This window comes from Gavialis gangeticus, unplaced genomic scaffold (genome assembly GCF_001723915.1).
Source record: "Gavialis gangeticus isolate Ggan-Ray unplaced genomic scaffold, GavGan_comp1, whole genome shotgun sequence".
In the NCBI taxonomy this organism is placed as follows: Eukaryota; Metazoa; Chordata; order Crocodylia; family Gavialidae; genus Gavialis; species Gavialis gangeticus.
In genome coordinates this window covers 27,723,783-27,745,418 of record NW_017729028.1, presented here as the reverse complement: position 1 = coordinate 27,745,418, position 21,636 = coordinate 27,723,783, and the positions used below count along the sequence as shown (strand labels likewise).

Here is a 21,636-nt window from a genome sequence, read left to right as displayed (position 1 = left end):
CGAAATAGTGGCTGGGAATTGTTGTGAACATGTGTCTGAAGGGCATAGTCAGGCTGGTCTCTCCTTCCAGGATATGTGTGTATCTCAGGGTCTGTTGTGTTGGATTGTTCTCATGGCCCTGTTGTTGCTTATTCTACAATCTTAGGAGGATGAGACAGTGGAACCCAAAGTGCAAACACACCTTCTTGTACAAGTGTTATCTCAGGGATGGATGGAAAGGGACTAACAGAGGAGGGAACAGGTTTGAGGGTGTTTTAGTTTGGGACAGGATGGGCTGGGCTTGGGGTGTCTACTGTGTGGCAGAAGGCCACCTTTGTTTCTCCCCAAAAACTCTGCTCTGTGACAATTTGGTTAGGATGGGCCCTGCAGGGGGTACACACTTTACCCTATCTCTTTAGGTAACCTGAGCTGGATATATTCCTAAGGGAGGGGGGAACCCTGCTCCCTCTGCCTACATGACTGGCAACACATACCTGGGTGAGGGGCTTGGGCACCTGGTGGGCTACAGACTGCTAGTCTGCCCAGCAACAAGTGATGCATTTCAGATTAGTTGGCCAACAGTCAACAGGTGCTGGCCTCCTTTGGACCAGGTAAATGAGGTCATAAGGGCTATATAAGTTAAGGACTGCCCAGGAGGAAGGGGCAGCAGCCATAAGGAAAACTCAGAGGAGCTGGACCGTCTGAAACTTGCTTTCTCTCTCAAAACTCATGATCAAGGATCATCCCTGCCTCTGGATGATACTTGTAAGCTACCTGAGATCTAACTAGATATATAGCTTGCAGTAACTCAGGTGTGTAATGAAAGGCTACTCCAGCCACCCTGTTTGCTCTGCGGGATTTGTCTGATACTACTCAACTCTGTACCCTATTCCAACCCTACTGCTTGTAACCAATAAAGTTCTCCTTTGTACCTAGCATGTAAGACTTATTGGGAGTGGGTCTAGATTATGCCTTGGGGTCCCCTTGATTCAACTGACTAAGGGAGACCACTACTTATGCTTCCGACTGAGGGAAGCACCCCAAGTTCTTGAAGTGAGTCAAGTACCCTCAAGGGCTACTAGGCCTATGTTTCCCAGGGGGTGCAGAGCCAGAATCAAGCCCTGGGTGGTGGCAGGTCTACCCCCAGGCTAGCAGGTGTGTTCCAGGAAGGGGGTCAGCCAGATGTGAGGCGCCCCCTGGGAAGCACTCGGAGCCTGGAATGTGGTCGGGCACAGTGAGGTGGGTGGCTCAATGCAGGAGCACCCCCTACTAGCCTGCCACATACCGCAGTGCCAGATGGTTTGGAGATGCGCAGTTTGTTTGACGTGACTACTCCTGGGAGGAGAAGGCCATGGATCAGGTCAACAGTTTAGCTTCATACTTTGGCATTGGAGGGGGCAGATGGTCTGAGTCCTCTGTGGTACCCTGGGATGCATCCAGACAATATGTACATGCATTTCCCTGGGGATAAACAGCAGTAGTTGATGGTTGTGCTGCTTGTCCCTGGGGAATGCTTGTGCATGCACGCTCTGGTGCATGGCAAGTTGCCCCTGGTGGGATAGAAGAGGCTGTACTGGGGCTGGCCCCAGAAGTTTTACCTGGGGTCCTGGGGGGTTGTCAGGGCTCCAGCGGCAGTGCTTCACTGCGCAGAGGAGTGTGGCTCCAGCCTGCAAGTCTCCCGTTTCAGGTGGCGCACACTGCTACCATGTGTGCTGCCCTGCTTTCTTCAGGCATGGATTTTTTTGACACTGGGGTCTCCTGCTGTCAAAATCTCACCGCACTGCAAATCAGCAGTGTGGCCAACACCTGCATGTGCGGTGCATGTAGTCTGCAGTGCTACAGATGGGTCTGCACTAACGCATACTGCATGTGCATGCTTGTCTGGGCTCATGTACCCTTGGAGCTTCCTGTAGGGAGTCAAATACCTTGTGTAAAGTACAGTGAACCAAAAAAGGCGCTTGTAAAGGGCCAGCAACTCTGAGGTCCTGGGGATATGACAGTCAAGCCACTTCATCCTGCAGATTTACTCCAAGAGGAAAAAGGAGGAGGGAGGGGGGTTAAGGAAAACCCAGCACTGGCCTCTCAGCTGCCACTGAGCTGTCTGGTAAACCTCCCCTGGACTGACAGGACTAGAATTCGGCCACTAAATACTCCTGAAAATCCTACCTGTCATTCCCAGTCTCTTTAATGGACAAATGCAGGCTAGAATTGAGGGGTCCTGAGCTGCACAGCCCGCACTTAATAAGTCTAGGTGCTGGGGAGCTGGAATTAACAGAAGGTCTTGCTTCAGCAGCACTCCTAGTCAGGGTGAGCCAGTCCTGCTCATTTTTGACCCAGGAAACCCTACAATGACACTAGTCCCACACATCAGGTTTACAGGAAAGGAACATGGAATAAGCATCTTTATTACAAAAGAAGAAAAAGAGATTAACTACCAACAAGGGAAATAGTCGCTTGAAGAACTCCAGATTAGAAGAAAAATCCCCCGCCTGTCCGCATTAAAACAGAAGGCTCTGAGACAGCACAGGAATTGTAAAGTATCAAGATTTTATTTTTATAGAGTTTTTTTTTTATATTCTCAAATGAAACATTTGTTTAAAACAGCAGCAAGCAGAACGTACAAGCTGAGAAAAGTGGCAGCGCAGGTAACTCGTCTGGCTAATGCCCATTCATGTACAAGATGTACATCAGGTTTTTTTGAGCACCTTTTGTATTCTTGGTTGAAGTGTACAGTAAGGCAGTGGTTTTTTGATAAGGAATATATATATATTTTCCAATTGTCACTGTGCATTTTTAATCACATGCAAATTAAATAAAATGTACAACCTGAAAATGTTACAACCATAGACAATTTTCTCAAAGCAAAGAAGCTTCTAATAAAAGACAAATACTGACACAACAGCAATAAAAAAACCAAAGAGAAATGAAGGGATGAAGAGACTACGGGCAGGAGCTATTGCCACGGTAGCTTGAGCAGGGAAGGCTGAGACTCTGGTGAAGACTCTGCCTACCATTTGGAAAAGTAACAGGATGGATGATTATCAACAGATGTCTTCAGCCAGCTCCTCCTGCAAGGAGTCACTCTAACCTGAGCAGCTCCACATCGAAGATGAGGGTAGCATTGGGAGGGATAACTCCAGGATGGCCTGTGGCTCCATAGGCCATCTCAGGTGTGCAAGTTAGCTTTGCTCTTTGTCCCAGGCTCATCTGGTGGTCAGGTGTTGAAGAAGGGAGGGAAAGATGGCGTTAGGAAAAAAAAATACGTGTCAAGTTGTTAAACAGGTGATTTGAAAAATCAATGGGAATTAGCCACCAAAATCAGCTAGCTAGCCTCCTAAATCTCACCAGGCTTCTGTAGGCACCTTTGTAAAGCTGGCCCCAGGCAATTTAGCCTTGGATCGCCTAGCTCAGGGGTCAGCAACGCTTTTGGCCAGAGTGCCAAAATCACCCCCCATGCTTCAAGTTGGTGTGCCAGAGATGGGGGAGCTGCGAAGGGCCCAATCCTCATTGCTGGCAGTGGCTGCATGCATGCCTCTGGGAGGATGGCACAGGAGGGGCTCCAGAGCCCAATGCAGATGTTTGCAGCCTCCCAGCTGCCTGCTGCAACCAGCCTGGGCTCTGAGCATTGGTAGCAGGCAGCCAGGAAGCTACAAATGGCTGTGCCAGGCTCCACAGCCCTGGCACTGGCTCCATGGTGGCAGCAGGTGCACACGTGCCTCTGGGTGGATGGTGGGGAAGCTAGTGTTGTGCCAGGCTCCTTCCCAGCCATGCGCTGAGGTACACACAGCTGCTGCAGCCAGAGAACTGGTGCCAGGGCTGTGGAGTCCCATCCAGCTATTTGCAGCCTTCCAGCTGCAGCCTGCCTGGGCTCTGGGTAGCTGCCGGCAGAAGCTGCCCAGAGTCCAGGTGAGCTGTGGCATGTTGAGGAAGATGGCCCCGTGTGCCATGCTCCGGCATGCGTTCCGGGGGTTGCCGATCCGTGGCCTAGCTCCCATATCCTTTAATGCTCATTGGCAGTCTTTTGTGCTAATTTTTTAATCCCACATTGACGGATCATACTGTTTATTAGGGACTAATTTCTGCAAGGTGCTACCACCTGATAAGATGTAGGGTACTCTCAACACCCATTGATTTCAAGGGAGCCAGGGACACCTTACAGTGTACAGGAGGCACTCAGTGTGTGCATCTACATGAGATGTTTACTGTGGAGCTGCCTAATTAACTAATTAACTCCGCTGTAGGTCAGTACTTGTCAACGTTAAGTAATAGCCTATAGCAGTGTTTTTAGTGTGCAGCAATGCATATGTAGATGACAGGGCTGGTTGGGGCACGAGGGTACTTCAGTGCAAGGGCTGCCTGCTGGCTAGCTCTGCACTGGAACACCCTCATGTCCCAGCCAGCATTGAGCTGGGTTGGAGCAGCCCCAGGCTGGTGGGCTGACTCCTGGGACCCCTTACCAGCTGGTACCATTCTGACCCAGCTCAATGTGCTGCAGTCCTGGGCACACATGTAAAATGTAGCACCCAGGAGTAATAAACTCCAGTGCGATATGCACCAGGGTTTATTGCGTTGCATTAATTTCATGTGTAAATGTGCCCAGTATGTAATAGGACCAAGGAGGATGAGAAGGAATCCAGTACAGTAAAGCACTCAGGCCACACTTCCTGAGGATATATAGGCATTTATCTGCATCTTTTACTGGCTAGGTGCTGAGCTGCTGCCTAACTCCACAGCCACCCAAATGGCCTCTGATGAGCAGGTGAAGAACCACACCGGCGCTGATGCAGCTACTGAGCTTGGAGCCCCCAACTGAGGCTGAAGCCCCAAAGCAAGATTCTCCAGGACTGCATGAATACAGCCTGGTGTTGGGGGTTGTTAGTTTGTCTGTCCTACACCACAATATCTCAGGTGGTTAGAGACCTCACCTGGCACCTAGGAAGCCTGCATCCTAACTCCTGCTCTGCCTCCAGCTATTCCAGAGGTATTTAACAACCCATTGGGCCACTAAGAGAGGTGGACCCTACAGCTCACTGGTTAAAACATTCTTCTGGGCTGTGGGAGACCCAGGTCAAACACCTTCTGCTTGCTTTGGATAAGGAATTTGAACCAGCGGTTAGGAGACCGTCCTAAACACTGGCTGCAGGGTATTCTGATATGACTATCAGGCTTTTCTCTTGAAGGTGCTCCACTTGGTATAATATACTTAAAACTTGGGTTCAGATCAGGAAGCAGAGAGATATGAACTGTGAGGAGTAATGTGCTATGTGGCAGGGAGGTGGAGTGCCTTGTCCCTGTTTTGTGCAGGGTTAGGTGTATCAAAATGCACCCAACAGACCCAGTCTTGCAGATGAGGCTGGAGGAGGGCACCCTACCCACAGGCAATACATTAGATACTTGAACACCTTTGCTTTTTGCTTCTGTGGTCAGGTAGGGGGTTTGGACAAGGGATATATATTTTAATCCTATGTTTAATTAGGTGAATGTTGCTGGGGCCTTGGCATGAGGTAGACGCCAAGCTGCTTGTCACTGTGAGAACAGGGAGGATTGTGGACTGGCCCAGAAGCAGGCATTTAGCCTTCTCCAGGTTAGGTGGCAGCGGATAGGCATTTGAGACTCTACATTTTGGATTCAGACACCTAAAGTAGGAAGTAGCTGCTTAAGGTTCCCCTGAGAATCTCGCCTTCACCACCTGACTTGCATAGGAGCTGTGCCCCTCCTCAGTGACTTAGTGCAGTTATTGATGCTAATAATCAAGCCATGAACTCCCTGTACCCATTTCCCATCCATACACTGAGGATAACGACAGTCACCTCCTTTGTAAGCGGGTCGTGAGCATTAATCCATTCATGTTGCTTAAGTACTTGAAATCCAGAGACGGAAGCAGCTCTCAGAGTGTTTATTAATTATTCATTTCTAGTGTAATGGTCCACTAGGAGGAGCTAGAGGCTAATTTGTCACAAAGCAGATTATGGGAAAGGATTTAGGCTACATATCAATTAAGGCAGTGTGGCGGTAGGCAGGGCGTTCTGGGAAGATTTGCAGAGACTTAGTGCAGCTCAGCATTAGAGGACTATCTGAGTCCACCTCCCACTGGGATAAGTCTGGTCCTCTTTGTGACCTTATATGCACTTTCAGATTTATAGTACTTGTAGGGCTCCATTTTGTTCTTCCCAGGGCTGAACATATACAAATCCTGGGCCAAAAACTGTCAAAACCCACAACAATAACAAGACACTTGTAAACCACAGCATTGCTAACACCTTGCACCCTTTTATCAGTTTTGTCCATTCTTGTCTATTTAGATTGCTACTTGTCTCCTATTCTACGCACAATATAGGGACGTGGCCTGGTGCCCGGGGCAAAGCAGAAGCCGCTGCTTCCAGTTGCCAGCGTAATTGTGAACATGACTGTGTCGCTGCCAGCAGAGGCAGCTTTTTTCAGCGCCCCACCACCTGCTTTAACCTGGTGCCCAGGCACTCATCCCTATTTCCTCCTCTCCAGTTATGCCACTGATTCCATATGCATATGGTGCCTTGTACATTAGGGTCTCGACTTCATCTCTACCCCTTGCCATAAGACAAACTATATTCATTTGAAAACTAGAGCATGGCAATTGAATGCTTGAGTAGAACTCAAACTTTCCTAAAATTAGTCTGAGAAAAAACTCATGTTCTCGAGGCCTTTCTGATTTGTGAGAGCAGCATGGGGTGATTCTTCCCATTGTTTTCATGCATTACAATTGTTTCTTTCAGTCAGGACCATCCGACCTGCAGCCTGCGAGCTCCTAACCAGCTGCTGCTCTTCTCACCACACCTGCTGCTGCTGCAGGAGTCTCTAGGCTGCCTTTTCCTCCTCTGACTTCCACCTCTTGGCCCCGCCCCTAGGAGCGCACAAAGTCTATGCTGTGGGGGAGCCTGTGAGACAGCAGGGCCGGGGGGGTGGGGAAGGGGCTGCACACCATACAGCTGGGCACTTTGCAGCCACCAGCCACTCAGAAGTGGGCCAGCCATGCAGTTAATAACCAGACCCACACAACTCCCTCATCTGCTCTGAGCCCAGAGATCTGCCACTGCAGTGACTTTCTGGTTTTGCCAGTGCCGCATATCAAAACAGCTCAATATCTCTACTTATGTAGAGTGGAAGATGCCATATTGCAACCAAGGCGCCTGGGGGAAACGCCCATTATGTTATGTCAAGACATATTGTATTGTGCACCTCCCTTAGGATTTTATTCGGATGACACTAAAGCCTTAATTTCTCGAGTCGAGCATCCCTCTCCTTTCTCATTTAATGTTGATCTTTGAACATTAAATTTTGCAGTCGTATGTATAAAGCCATAAAGATTTAACAGTGCAGTTCAGTACCTGGTTCAGTGAAGGTCAGATTCTGTAACATGGCTCTGGGAGGTATCAGAGGCAGCATATAATACTCCCAGCAATGCAACTGCCTCGTGATACCTTCTGCCATGCAGCTGCCAGCTGCTTCCCTACAACACATTACCAGAATGGATCCTTTTAGGTGCCAGGTGTTTGCAGTCGTGGTGATTATGGGGATCTATAAGCCAATCCTCTGCTCATCATGGGAGGCAAGAGCAAGGGGTTGTGAATGCTGGATGGCTTAGCATATCTATATTTTGAGAGCTGGGAACAGAGAGGATCCCACTCCCGCCAGAGGCCCCAAGGTAAAATGTATCATAATTAGGGTGGGCAATGGCAGACTACAAACTATTAGTGTGGACCTCACCTTCAAAAAAACCCCTTGCCTACCCTGCTGTTAAACCCAACTATTCATAACCAAACATGCCTGTCCATGCTCCAGCTGGTCTGAAATTCAGGCACCGTTCTTTACCTGTGCAACTCCTTCCTCAAATCCTTTAATGACTTCTTGTCTGCCGATCTTGAACCGGAAAGGTTTGTTTCGATCTCTGGAGGAATCAAACTTCTTTCCATTCTGTAACATCCCTGACAAAACAATAGAAACTCTTTCAGACCCTGCAGCACCTTGGCAAGGAAGTTTGGCACCCGGGGCAAAGCCCACAGCAGCAGCCCGCCCTCACCCCACACACAGACTGGGGGACACACGCTCCCCCTATGCTTGCGCAGGAGCGCACACAGCAGTGAGAGCCGCCCTCCCCCCATCCCTGCATCTCCCTAAATGAGCTGCTTGGGGCTCTGTCCTGTGCCCCGCCTCAGGTGGGCAGCGCCTGTTGGAGCCCCTTTGCTTCGGTGCCCAGGGCAGTCACCCCACTTGTCTCCCTTGCTACAGCACTGAGTCCCTGCTAAGCCTAAAGGTAAGTGCTGGGACAGGAGTGAACACAGAAATCTTAGGTCAACTGCATATTTCTTTTTTACTTTATTTTAAAAGCTAATCTAATTTTCAAGGGGTCACTTATGTTCAATTTGAGTGATTTAGTATGTGGTATGGCTGTCTGTCACGTGTCTGGAAATACATTATGGTGGTGGTGATTTTTACTGCAATAAACTAAGGCCCCTACTGTGCTACACACACCTTATGGGACAATCTCTGCCCTGACGAGTTCACAGTCTAAAAAGACAAGGCAGGTGAAGCAGAAGCAGAGAGGGAAGTGATGTGCCTAAGGTCACACTGCAGGTCAGTGGCAGATGGAGGGCTGAAACTCAAATCTCCTGATTCCCGGTTCAGTGCCCAATCAACTAGATGAAGCTGTCTTTCTATTTAACCACCTACTTCCATATGTCACTCAAGGCACTTAAAACATTTAAAAGTCACACAGTCCTTGAAATAGAAGCAGAAATAAATGAAGCAATTGAACTGCATTAAGTGCCAATTAAACAACTGGGTAAAAGCGCCACCAGGATTATGACCATGTTCAACTGCAGACTAGTAATTTACTAAATCTACCTAAACTGTCCTCTTCTAGTCCAAAGCCACCACCTCCTCAAAAAGGTTCAGGTAGGGAAAAAGAGCAATATTATAGTGATGTCTACTCACGGAAAAACTGTTCTCATTAAGATGTTATATTAAGTCTACCCAAGATAATCCAGCTATGTGTTTTGATCCAGGGCCCAGTGAAGTCAATGTCAGTCTTTCCATTGACTTCTTTCAGCTTTGGAGTAAACTGAAGTTATATTATAGCTCCCTGTACTTTCTGCTATAGGAAACTTGAGCCAACTTTGCTGCCAGTTATTTGCGTAAATACAGAGGAACTCAATTCACTTATTACAGCAAATTTACAGCAGCACAACTGAGAGCATGTCTGCACTTTATTACTTTGTGGATTCAGTTTGAATGTGTGAACGTGAAATTTCCTATGGAGTAAGTTGAGCAGACACATGACAGACAGCCCTACCACATAGTAAAACACTCAAATCCAGCATAAGTGACCCCTTGAAAAATGTGCAACAGCTTTACTATATGGGAGAGTTACTGCTTATATTGAACATATTGTGTCTCTGCTCCCCAAGTCATTTTCATGTTGAGGTAGCTGTTTTGTTCAATGCAGCTTCCCCACCACCTAATGGCCTGGTGCTGTAACAGTGCCTAGTGCAGGCAGCCAGCTTGGGAACCTGGCTGTGTGTCCACTTGTTACTGTGAAGTAAACTTATACAGAATAAAAGCTAGGGTAAATTATTCCACAGTGATCATATCACATGTCCACACCCCAGAACTGCAAATCTAAAGGGTTATGTATACAAGTGTGGTCATTCCATATAATGCAAGTAAAATCTTTATATCACTTTACAGCATCATGTACTTTCACTCTTATATAGTTAATCCTTACACAAAAAAGTATTAAGAAGGCATAGCTTCCAGAACTATAGAAATCAACACATGTAACTTCACATGAATATCTTCATAAAGGTACACTTATATTTTCACTTGGCAACATCAGGTATGCAAAATTGCACCTTATGCATCCATCTGAGAAATCTTAACTCTGACCCAAACTCATGATTGTTTTACAACATAAATATTAGTAATATATACTACAAGGAAAGTGTGTCTAAAGCCTTTTATACACTACTACACCATCATGTATTGTCACAGGGTTTTGAATAAGAGATACTTACAGTAGCAACCCTAAATTTGAAAAATCTGTAATTGCCCTTTCAACAATGCCAGAGCATTGCACACTAATGATCCCAATACAATGCTGACACTGCAATTGTTTTGTTTACTTTTACTGCCATTATTATTAATATCTGTTACTTCCAGCATTATAGCACCAAAGTGCGCAGTCATGCCCCATTGTGCCTGGCGCTTTATGAAGATGGTACAAAAACACTGTCCCAGGATTAGGAAGGAACTGAGGAAAACTGCTAGCTGAAAACAACTCTATCAAGCAAAACTGAAAGCCCCAGAAAGTTATACAAAGGGATATGCCCCCTGTGACTCAACAAGTCAAAAATGTACTGCTAATTTCTTAATATCATTGTGCAATCAGAATACTGGGCACAGCTACACAATCAAGTTTTATCTCCCAATAAAGGCATCAGTTATAATTGTCCCAAAGACAGACTAGCATAGAGTTTTTTTTCTTTAGGACAAATATGATGAATCAGATGTCAGTGTGTTTGGAGATGCTTAAGTGCCTGGATGAAAGAAAAGAATGAAAATATCTCCAAATTCATTAGTAACCAATTTAGTAGTGATAGAGCTTTAAATTCCAGACATTTTATAACAATATTAGATCATTCCAATAATGCTTACATGTCTAGATGTTGGATATCAAAATTAGAAACACAAGAATTGCCATACTAAATCAGGGTTATTGTCAGTTTAGTCCAATATCTGTCTAAAGCAGTGGCTAAATAGCAAATGTTTCAGAGAAAAGTAGAAGAAACTTTAGAGGGTAAATTATATCACCCTTAGGATATGGTTCCTTGTAATCTTCATTAGTGAGCAGCTACATAACGCCTGAATCATTTTCTGTATGTGTTAATGCATACACATGTATATGAAATTTCTAGGTCGGTTGGTTTGTCTATCTCCCTCTTTTTGCCTAGTCCTTTAGAAAATCCAATTAAGTTCTTGGCCTCATTATCTTGGGGCAATAAGGGGCACAGATTGTTTATGGATTTTGTAAACAGCTATTAAGTTTTATTACTTAAAAACTGGCTACTCATCTATTTCACCAAACATCTTCTTTTCCCTACATTGTAAGAAACGGTAAGCAGAATTGCCCAAGGTGTTTATTTTGCATTATATTTTCCTCTGTCGTGAAAGCCAGATTTTGAAATCCCCAAATCCTTCACAAAACAGAATTTCTAGCCTCTTCACAGCTCCACAGATTATTCCTTTGATGAGTGCATATACACCTCATTTCATTGTGCATCATGCTGCTTATTCTCTTAGCTTCCACTGCATCCTTGTGAAGTTTCTCCCTGTCTTCTCTAAGCAAAATAACTTGGTAATGATAGGTGTTTTCTACCTCTAATTTTCTTAATTCTCTGCTTCTAGTCTGGTGCAGAAGCCCTCCTCACTGAAACAGTACTATGTTTATTCTTGCATCCCAGACAATGAATGGGACACACATTTCCTGGCATTACATAATACTCCCAGCAATGCAACTGCCCAGTGATACCCCAAAATCCTCCAGACAGATTGGCAACTGGGAAGAGATGGCTGTGCAAGGCTATCTAATTACAGACAAACAACCTTTTGCTTATATGTTGCAAAACACAGCAAGAAGGGTTGGGAGAAGCTCTTAGTCACACCATATGATCCTCTTTGAACTACTGGGTATCAAATTTAAATGATGGGCTTTTCTTGTGTTAATTTTATTTAATTGGATCATAAAATATTATGTATAGAATGGAAAGAGACTATTACAGGGTCCCAATATTTAACCGTTCATACTAATGCTTCATGCTTCCATTGCACTCTGCATGTTTAAAGTACTATGCAAACATTAATTATAACTCACAGCAGCCCGGGGCCAGACGGAGTGAGGGAGGAAGGGAGAGAAGTATTAATTATCAGAAAATGGCTTGACTCTGGAAGTTTGGGCTCAGATGCAAATTTCCACAATGTGTTGGTGTTTTCTGATCTGGGCTTATGCCATGCCCTAATATTATATCCATTTATAGGGATGCAGACAGGTTAAGAGAGATAATGCTAAAGGCCATATGTCAAATCAATGTCAGAGCCAGAATTAGCTCTTAGGAGATCCCAGCTTCCAGTCCTGCATATTAACTACTGAAGAATGCTACTACTTTTAACAGGGAGGCTCCATCTGCTTATGGACCTTATGCTTTCCTTAGGATGCCCAGTGAGTCAGCTGCAAGAGGAAGCCTAGAGAGTATTCTAGATAAAGTCTAGTCCATGACTTGATGGTTAAGCAGCTTTACTGGTAAGTTAGAAATGTAGGTTCAAACCCCTTTTGGATGAAAGGGACTTAAAACCTGGGTCTCCTATTGCCCAAATAAGTGTTCTAACTGCTGAGCTGAAAGGTGAGATGGAGCTGGATTTGGGTGTGTATATATGTATTGGCTACAGTGACCTTAAACCTGATTTTGAAAAATAACAATCTTTTCTTACAATACTAGACTGATTGACAGAATGCAATGGGAGCCTCTGCAAAAGTTCTCAAAGTCATTGTTTTAATAAATCAGAAACATTTAAAAACAGACATCTGAGGGAATAAATCTAGTTCCGGTACGGGAGAGCTAGATCATGGACACCGAAATCATCCAGGCTGAATTTGGCCGAGGAGGAAGCTCTTGCAGAATGGTTTTGTTAAAAGACATGACTGAGAAGTGTTCTTCACCCAGTCTGGCAAACCTGAGAAGCTAACTTGTATTACAGTAGCAAAGACAAGGCAACTCTGGTTTTAACTTGGGTTAGCATCTCAAGGTCAGCTCTAAGCTCCTCAATGTTTTTAACTCGAGCTGCAAACTTCAGTTAAAACCCAAGTTGTTAAAATGGCAACAAAGCCAAGACCTAATTTACCTTTTTCAGTAGAAAACCCTTATTTTCTCTGCCACTGTCCACTTAAAGAAAACAAAACCTAAAGCCATTGACCTTGTTCTCCCTCCTACTGGCATAAATCAGAACCAGCTCCCACGAGGTGTAGGAGAGACTCACAGAAGCGACAGGAGAAATAAATCTATAGATGTGGTGACCAGCCCCCAAATCCCATTCCTCCTTTCACACCAGTATGCAGCAGTACAACACCATCAACCTCACTGGAGTTACTTGCACTTCACATTCAGTACGTGGGTCCTCTCTAGGATTTAGTATAGGGGCACTGATATAAGGTAGGCCAAATTGCTCCTTTGCTAGTAGCTGAATCTTGCTCATAAACTACTTGACATGTTATGCACGATTTCTTCAGTCAAGAACCAAACAGTTCACATGTGCATCACCATTTAAAAGGAAAGTCAGTGAAGCAGTTGGCTCTTCTTTTTCTAGCAGGCTGGGTGAGTACCTAATACTCCTGTTCCAAGGAAACAACCAAAGACCCAAAGTGCTGATGTGCTCCACAGATCAATCCTCTGCCCCTACATAGCTGTCTTTAGTCACCATTTCACCACCATGGCAAATACATAGTTCACATCATCAGATAGCCCAGAATTTTTCACCCTGACAGGATATAGGGTCAGCAGTGGGTCACTCCCAGCTCAGCTTCCTTCTCTGCTTTCACAGGATGAGAGGACAGGACTATAAATTGGGCAGATGACTACCATTTCAGTCCCCAAATTACCTACCTCTGCACAAACCTGAATCACTTCATTTTGTTGGGAAAAAAACTGGTGTCAGAAATAAAGACTCAATGGGAAGATTCCCCCCGGCATTTCATGTTTTTGCTGGGGTCATTTTGTGCCCCTCATTTTGTCACCCAGTAGGTGCATCTACATGAGATGTTAACTGTGCAGTAGCCTAATAACACTGCATGGTAGCATGCCGGGCATAACCTGTGCTAATACATTATTATGCAGCAAGTGTCACTAAAAACCCATGCACCCGCACTACTGCTCAGTAGTGTGAGTTACTGCACATTGATTTAGGAATTGGTTAACCGAGTACTAAACTTAAGCAGTAACAATGGTGCATTGATGAATGTGTAGATGCACCCAGGGCCTCATTTTGGGCTGGCCAAGTAGGGCAGGTGCCAAGGGAAGTAAGCTCTTTGGGCAGGATTGGAATCTATTTCTCGGTGAACCCCAACCTGGGAATCTTTCTGCTTCCCTTCCTGCTTATGTTAAGGTTCCCCTCTTAGGATAAGACATGGAGAAAGCAGATTTGTTGACTTTGACTATGTTTTTCCTCTGAGGCATTGCACCAGTTAACAGTCACCTGAGACAAATAATTAGCATTCTAGGTGGGAGCCTTTAAGTCCAGGGCTGTCCTGCCCTGCTCTGCTCCCCTGCAGCAGCCAGGGGGAGCTCCAGACTCTCCCAGGTGCCAGCCCGAGGCTGGCAGGGGGCCCTGGGGGCAGTCCTGGGCTGGCAGGAGGCACCAGGGAGGGGGGTGTCAGGCCTAGGCTGGGGAGCAGAGCTGGGGACAGCTGCCCACCTGCTCCCCAGAGCAGATCCAAGCCATGGAGGAAGGGCAGTTTTTCCCAGCTCCCTGCCTGCCTGGAGTAGCTCCCAGCTCCTTGCCCATCCCACAGAGCTTGGGGCTGGCCTGTGGCACCCTGCTGCCTGGAAACAATTTGCTCCTGGTCAGCGTCTACACATGCACTTCAGCACATTAGATTAATGCACTGTTTTCTAGTACCTGTATCTACCAGTACTAGAAAACAGCACATTAGATCATTTACTGTGCAGTAATTGCTGCACACCTCTTGATGCTGACACTTTACTGCACATTAGATTAGTCTAATGTGCAGTAAAACGCCTCATGTAGATATACTCTCTAAGAGGGCTTTGATGCTAGAGAAGAGATGATTGGAGAGAGACAGGCAGAGAAAGGAGCTGTGGTCTATGCTGTTCCACCAATCCTTTTCAATGACATTTTCTTTAAAAATCACCTTCTACCTATAATATTTGCCTCTGTCCCCATGGCAAACAGCCACTGGTTGAAACTACAGGACAGGCAAAGACTGTTGACTACTTTTGAAGTCCTGCTGCTCCTATGCACTTCATTCATGGCTGATCTTTAAAATACAGGCAGCCTAGCTGCTTCATTTTCCTTTATATATTATATATACATTTATATTTAATGTTGAGTAGGAGCAACACAATCAATTATTTAATATGCATATGACACCAAACAATAAAGACACAATAGACAACTATTCAATAATGCATTACAGTGCACCATATATCAGTGTTGTGTATAATCACACGACAAAATGCGTGAGTTGTGCACTTTGCTTGGCTTCACAGCCAAGAAAATAACAGGCAATAATCTAGTTCATTCCACAAAAAGGCATTATCCTGTCTTAACTGCTTTATAGATTTGAATATTTTTAAGGGAAAAAGAGAGAATAGCTTTACTTCAAGGCAGAAATGAGTTTCAATAGGATTTCTAGATCACCCGTTAGGACACCAAAAGTCTCTTTGGCTTAAACCAAGGCATATTACTTTAGGGTCAGCTTTGCTATTACTCCCATTAATTACTCCCCGAGTGCTCCCACTGCAACCAGTGGAATGATCTGAGGTGTAAGGGTGGCAGAATCAGACCACAACTGCATGTGTGTAGGAACATTTTGGAATAGATATTTTACAGATGCACACCATCATGGAAAGGATCTCCATCTACTTCAATACCGGATTAAAACTACAGCAGACACAAGTTTTGCAGATAACACAGCAATAAGCACTGATACCATCAGGGAGGGCTCTGTCCCAGAGCCTCAGCTACAGCCAAGGAGCACAAAGCACAACTCAAGTGTGTGGCAAGGATGCAAAGTAAATCCCGGGACGTCATTCTCCCATTGTACTTGGCCCTGGTGAGGCTGCAGCTGGAGTACTGCATCCAGTTTGGGGCTCCACAATTCAAAAAGGACATGGAGAAACTGGCGAGGGTGCAGAGGAGAGCCACATGCGTGATCAGAGGTCAGGAACACAGACCATATGATGAAAGGCTGAGAGCCACGGGACTCTTCAGCCTGGAAAAGTGCAGGCTCAGGGGTGATCTGGTGGCCACCTATAAGTTCATCAGGGGTGCTTACCAGGATCTGGGGGAATGTCTGTTCACTAGGGCTCCGCAAGGGATGACAAAGTCAAATGGTCACAAACTCCTCCATGACTGTTTCAAGGCTGGACATAAGGAAGAACTTCTTTACTGTCCGAGCCCCCAAGGTCTGGAATAGACTGCCACCGGAGGTGGTTCAAGCGCCTACCTTGAAGGCCTTCAAGAGACATTTGGATGTTTATCTTGCTGGGATCCTATGACCCCTGCTGACTTCCTGCCCCTGGGGCAGAGGGCTGGACTCAATAATTTTCCAAGGTCCCTTCCAGCCCTAAAGTCTATGAAATCTATGAAAGTTGGGATTAGTCAAGGGATGAGGCACTGTAGCATGAAATTCAGTAGAAATTATTCCAAAGAGAAGGAACTTTGCTAGCATCTGATAAACTAAATAATCTTGCTCCCTCACTTTGCAAACCTATCTTGGTCTCATTCTTGCCATTCCACCATGCAAACAAGTACAATAAACCAAACCCAACAGAACTGGGAGAAAGCTGATTAATGGAGGTATCCACTATAACAGGGTTTGTCAATTTGTGGTCTCATAATAATGAAAACATTGGTTTCTACTGCTGGGATTGTTAAAAGGAGGGGTTTGATATAAACAGGGTTTGTGTATGAGGCTGTGCTGTCGTTCTCTGATCGTTGTCCTGCCCTTAGATGTACAGCCATAAGACTAAGCTATGCTGTCAGGACACTCAACTTTGCGTCCCAAGTTCATCACTGTGGTTCTAGTGCAGTGCTTCCCAACCTTGTCCTCAGCATGACCCTATTCATGACCCCATTTCTTCAGCATGGCCCTAATGCCCAACCTGCAGCTCCACCCCTCAGATGTCCTTCACTCCCCACCCACAGCCCTCTGGCCCTGCCAGTGCCCCTCACTCCCAGCCTGCAGCTACATGGCCCTGCCGGTGCCCCTCACTCCTGACCCGCAGCCCCTCATACCCTCAAGGTGCCCCAGGGCCCACAGCCCCCACGCCCCCGCCTCCCAGCAGCACCTGAGCCCTGGCTGGTGCCCACAGGAGGCAGCAGCTGCTGCAGCCAGAGCAGGCTGCAGAGCTTGGCTCTCTCCCTGCTCCCCCCACCCACAGATTTGTGTGTGGGCGGGGGCAGATGCAGGCTGCCTCCTGTAGGCTTGGGTCTCCCCGCCCTGCTGCCCGCCCCCGGGGGGCCTCTGCAGCCCAGCAGGTGGGACTTGGCATAGGAGGATGCAGGGCTCAGTGCCACTGCTGGGAGCCCCACACCGGCTGCACTGCCACGGGTGGGACTCATGCCCCAGCCCTGGCTCTAGGCCCCATGGACTGGCCCCAGCCCCAGTCCTGCTCCACTCCCTCTCTCCCTCACTGTGTGGGCCTCAATCTGCCCTCCCCACCATAGACTTACCTGGAGGCAGCTGCAGGAGCTGCTCTCCATGCTGCCTGGCTGCCACATGCATGTGTGCGCATGCGCATGCGCATGCATGTGGTGTCCGCTACCTGACTGCCCCCCTTCCACTCCTCCAAGCAACTGTAACTCTGCCAGCCTGCAAGGGGAGCCCACTGTTTCCCACTTTTTTCCCCTTCAAAGCAGAAAATCTATGTTTTTCCACAGCAAATGGAAAACCCAGATCTCTGTATAATCGGTCAACACTATCGAGTATCTTTGTGACCCCATTTTTTATCACTGTGACCCCAAATGGGGTTGTGACCCCAAGGTTGGGAACTGCCGCTGTAGTGCCTGGGTGAGCACAGCGATGTTGGTGGATTTATTTCCTGGTAGAAAGCTGATGGTAGTTCTATTGCATCTTCTTTTTTTAATGCTGTTCCAGGCTGAGTCTGGAGGCAGAGCTGTACTGTTACCCAGCACATCCACAGGTGATGGATAGAGGAATGACCTTCAGGGAAGGTTAGCTGTAAAATAAGCAGGGGTAACTCTGAGAAATAAGCAGTGGCAGCCCTACCAGGATGTGGTGGGGACAGCAGATATATCCTGTGATGGTGCTGTGACATGGCAAATACAGGCTGCCACTATAATAAGCATGCCCAGCCCCTAGCTGTGGGTCTGCAAGTCCTCAACGGCGGAGCACAGAGAAGATGTCAGAATCTCAACCGTGCCAAAGACGAACAAAGGCTGCAGTGGAAGAAGATCTTCAATTGTCCAATCCTTGCCATTGAATTAAAGTCCCATTCTGGCAAGAGCCATGTAGAAACCGATGTGCAGCAGCAGTTTTTCCACAATAAAAGAAAGCATGCATAGGTGTCTTCCATGAAAAGAGCTTTTCCATGACATTTTTCAAGCCCTTTGGTGACCAGCTAGTGATGATGGGAGTAGGACTGTAAGGTCTGGAACCTTCTAGTCATGAATTGCAAATGAAGGTGGCAGTTACGAGAAGGTCATCTAGCACTTGGATGAGGCAGGAGTGCCATTTAGCAACTGTAACTGTGACTGTGACTGAGCAGCCCTTTTTAGGATCTTCTCTACTCACCCCACATAGGGAAGGGGCTAGAAATGGTGCCCTAAACACAGCCTGTCTACCTTCTTCCTGACTGAATAACTGCATTCAATGGGTCACCTTTACTGCATTCAAAATCAAGTTAGACACACAATTTCAGGACCTGGAACATCAGGACCCTCAGACAATCCTAATAGTGAATACCCAAAGCATTGAACTGAAATTGTGGTTCAAGAACTCAGGCGACACAACATCAACATTGCTGGACTATCACCTCCCATGTCTTGCACTTAATGCTTCTATTGATGCATCCCAAAACCACATTCACTTTTTGTGTGGCTGCATCACTGCAAAGTTATATTGAATCTGTGATCTACCAGGACTCCCAAATACATTTCCATAGTGCTGCCATTTAGCCAAGTGTCAACCATTTTATGTTTGTGTTTTTCATTATTCCACCCAAGGTGCAACACCTTGCATTTGTCCACACTGAATTTCATTCTTGTAGTTCTAGCCCAACTTCCAAACTCTTGAGATCCTTCTGAATTGCACTCACATCCTCCAATGTGTTTGCAGTCCTTTCCAGTTTTGTGTCATCTGCAAACTTCCTCATGAAATTTTCTATGCTAGCATCCAAATTATTAATAAACACATGGAACAGCACTCGGCCTCGGTCAGACCCCTGTTCGGCTCCACTTGAAACCTCCCGCCATTCTGACATGGACCCATTAATAATTACCCACTGCTTGTGGCTATTGAGCTAATAATTTATCTACCTTTTAGCAGTTTTATCTAGCGCATATTTCTCCAATTTGTTTATGACAGAGTTGTGTAGGACCTTGTCAAAAGCCTCGCTGAAATCCAGATACATGATATCCACAGCATTCCCTCATCTACCCAGATAGTTCCTTTGTCAAAGAAGGAGATCAGATTTGTTTGACAGGATTTATTTTTCATCAGTCCATGCTTGCTGCTTTTGATCAGCCTTTCCTCCACTAGATGCTTGCAAATGGCCTTCCTTAGGATATGCTCCAATAATTTCCCAGGTATTGAGATGACTCTGTAGTTCCCTAGGTCCTCCTCTTTGCCTCTTCTTTGCACTACATTGGCCCACTTCCAGTCCTCTGGTATCTGGCCCATCTCCCATGACTTCATAAAGATCATTTCCAAAGGCTCCAAGGTCTCCTCTGCCAGTTCCTTCAGGACACTGGGATACAGTTCATCTGGCCCTGCTGACTTGAATTCATTCAAACCCAACAAAAGCTCTCTGATCATCTCTTCTGTTATCTCCTCCCTGCACAGTACAGTAAATGGTAATGACCCCACTGAAGCACAGATAGGTACGTCAGCTAAATAAGTAACTCCATGAGTTGTCAGCAGTAGCAGGCTGTTCTCGCCCTACTGCCTATGCACACAGTGAATATGCAACTCACTTTTTAAGTGTGTTACACAAACTATGTAATATTCCTTAGGCACATTATCTTATGAGCTCAATCAGGTTGGCTCTGTATGATGGTTATTTACATAGAACAGCTCCCAGGAAAGCCATGGCTTGGGAACTCATAAAAATGAAGAGCTTTGGCACTGGTTAGCAACTGGATGGGAGTCCTCCAAGGAAAACCTCGGTGCTGCAGGAAACGGTGTAATCAATTCAATATTGGCACTCAGCCTTCCGAGTCAGTACTGAACCAGTGCCAGTATGACATTAAGGGTTTTATACTGAAAGTACCATCTTTCAAATAAGACGTAAGGCTTAGCTTCAGGTGCTTGGGGGCCTTATAAATCCTCTGTTGCTTTCTCACAAGAAGGCTGTCCACACTCTGCACACCATTCAGCAAAGGCAGTGAAATCCCATTCCCCGCTGCCATCCCATTGTGTGCATAGGGTTGATGAAGATGGCTTGTGAACCTCTGAATTCCTAGAGCCAGTACACCTACAGAGCTGTTGATCTACAACAGGGGTGGGCAAAATACAGCCAACGGGCTAGATCTGGTCCACCAACTGATTGGATCAGGTCCACAGCTTCCCCCGCGACACTCTGCATGGGGTCAGGCACCGCCAGTTCCCACTGAGGCAGCCTGCTCCACGCTCCTACCTCTGCTCACTGGCCTAGCCCTGGCCAGGACAAGCAGCTTCTGGTGGGGCTGTTCCTGGTGTGGCTGAAGCTGGCTGGGTGCTTGTCTGCTCCCCTCACCTCCAGCTGTGGCTCTTCCTCCTGCTGCGCTGCTCCGGGTGGGTCAGGGGGAAGCTTCAGCGCACAGGGCTCCAGCTCCAACTCCCGGCCACCTTTCACCCACTCCACCCACCCGCAGTTGGGTACTTATTGTGCTGGGTGGGTGGAGTGGGTGGAAGGCGGCCAGGAGCTAGAGCCAAAGACTCGCACACTGGAGCAGGACCTCCTAGCTGAAGCTTCCCCATCCCCCATGATCTCAGCCTCACCTGCCTGTCCTGCTCCCTCCCTGCCCACAGCCCCACTGGGAGTTTTGGTGAGTAGTTTTGTTGAGGGAGGGGAGGTGGAAGGGGAGATGCTGACCCAGCCCATGACACCTCTACAAAACTCCCTATGAGGCCCTGAGGCCCAAATAATTACCCACCCCTGTTGTACTAAGTGAGACTCGGTAAGTGGGAGATGAGAAGCTCAAAGAATATGGAGGCAGCTATGCCTTCTTCTGGAAGGGTAAACTGGGAGGAGAACATCAATGTCTTCTAGCTAAAAGGGAGGCGCACACCCAATGGAAGGGAGGGGCCATCACCAGGGAGGACTATACTGCGGTTGCTCGGGGCTGCAGGGGGGCAGTCAGGAAGGCCAAGGCAGAGATGGGACTGGGATCAGCTTCCCGGATCAAGGACAACAAGAAGTCCTTTTTTAAATACGTAAGGGGCAAAAAGAAGGTACCGGATAACATGGGGCCCCTGCAAGACATGCTAGGAAATTTGGTCATCACACCAGACGACAAAGCTAACCTATTTAACGACTTCTTTGCCTCCATTTTCCTGAGCAGAGACCAGATTGGCCCCCCCACCGGGCCCCTCTCAGGCCCCAAAGGAGGCGCACCCAGGCCAAGGGTCAGGGAGGATCTAGTCAGGGAGCTTCTGGAGGGACTGGATGT

At 46.9% G+C, this 21,636-nt stretch overlaps 1 protein-coding gene across 1 annotated transcript in view; it reads right to left on the bottom strand.

The window, feature by feature from the left end:
• Window positions 1–2,505: 2,505 nt before the first annotated feature.
• Window positions 2,506–21,636, bottom strand: part of FKBP1B (FK506 binding protein 1B) — a 79,560-nt gene continuing 60,429 nt past the window's right edge. The window contains exons 4-5 of the mRNA XM_019520679.1: window positions 7,828–7,940; window positions 2,506–3,186 (exon numbers count right to left, since the gene is read on the bottom strand). Coding sequence (XP_019376224.1) covers window positions 3,058–3,186; window positions 7,828–7,940 — 242 coding nt within the window. The 3' untranslated portion in view covers window positions 2,506–3,057. The remainder of the gene's footprint in view (window positions 3,187–7,827; window positions 7,941–21,636) is intronic.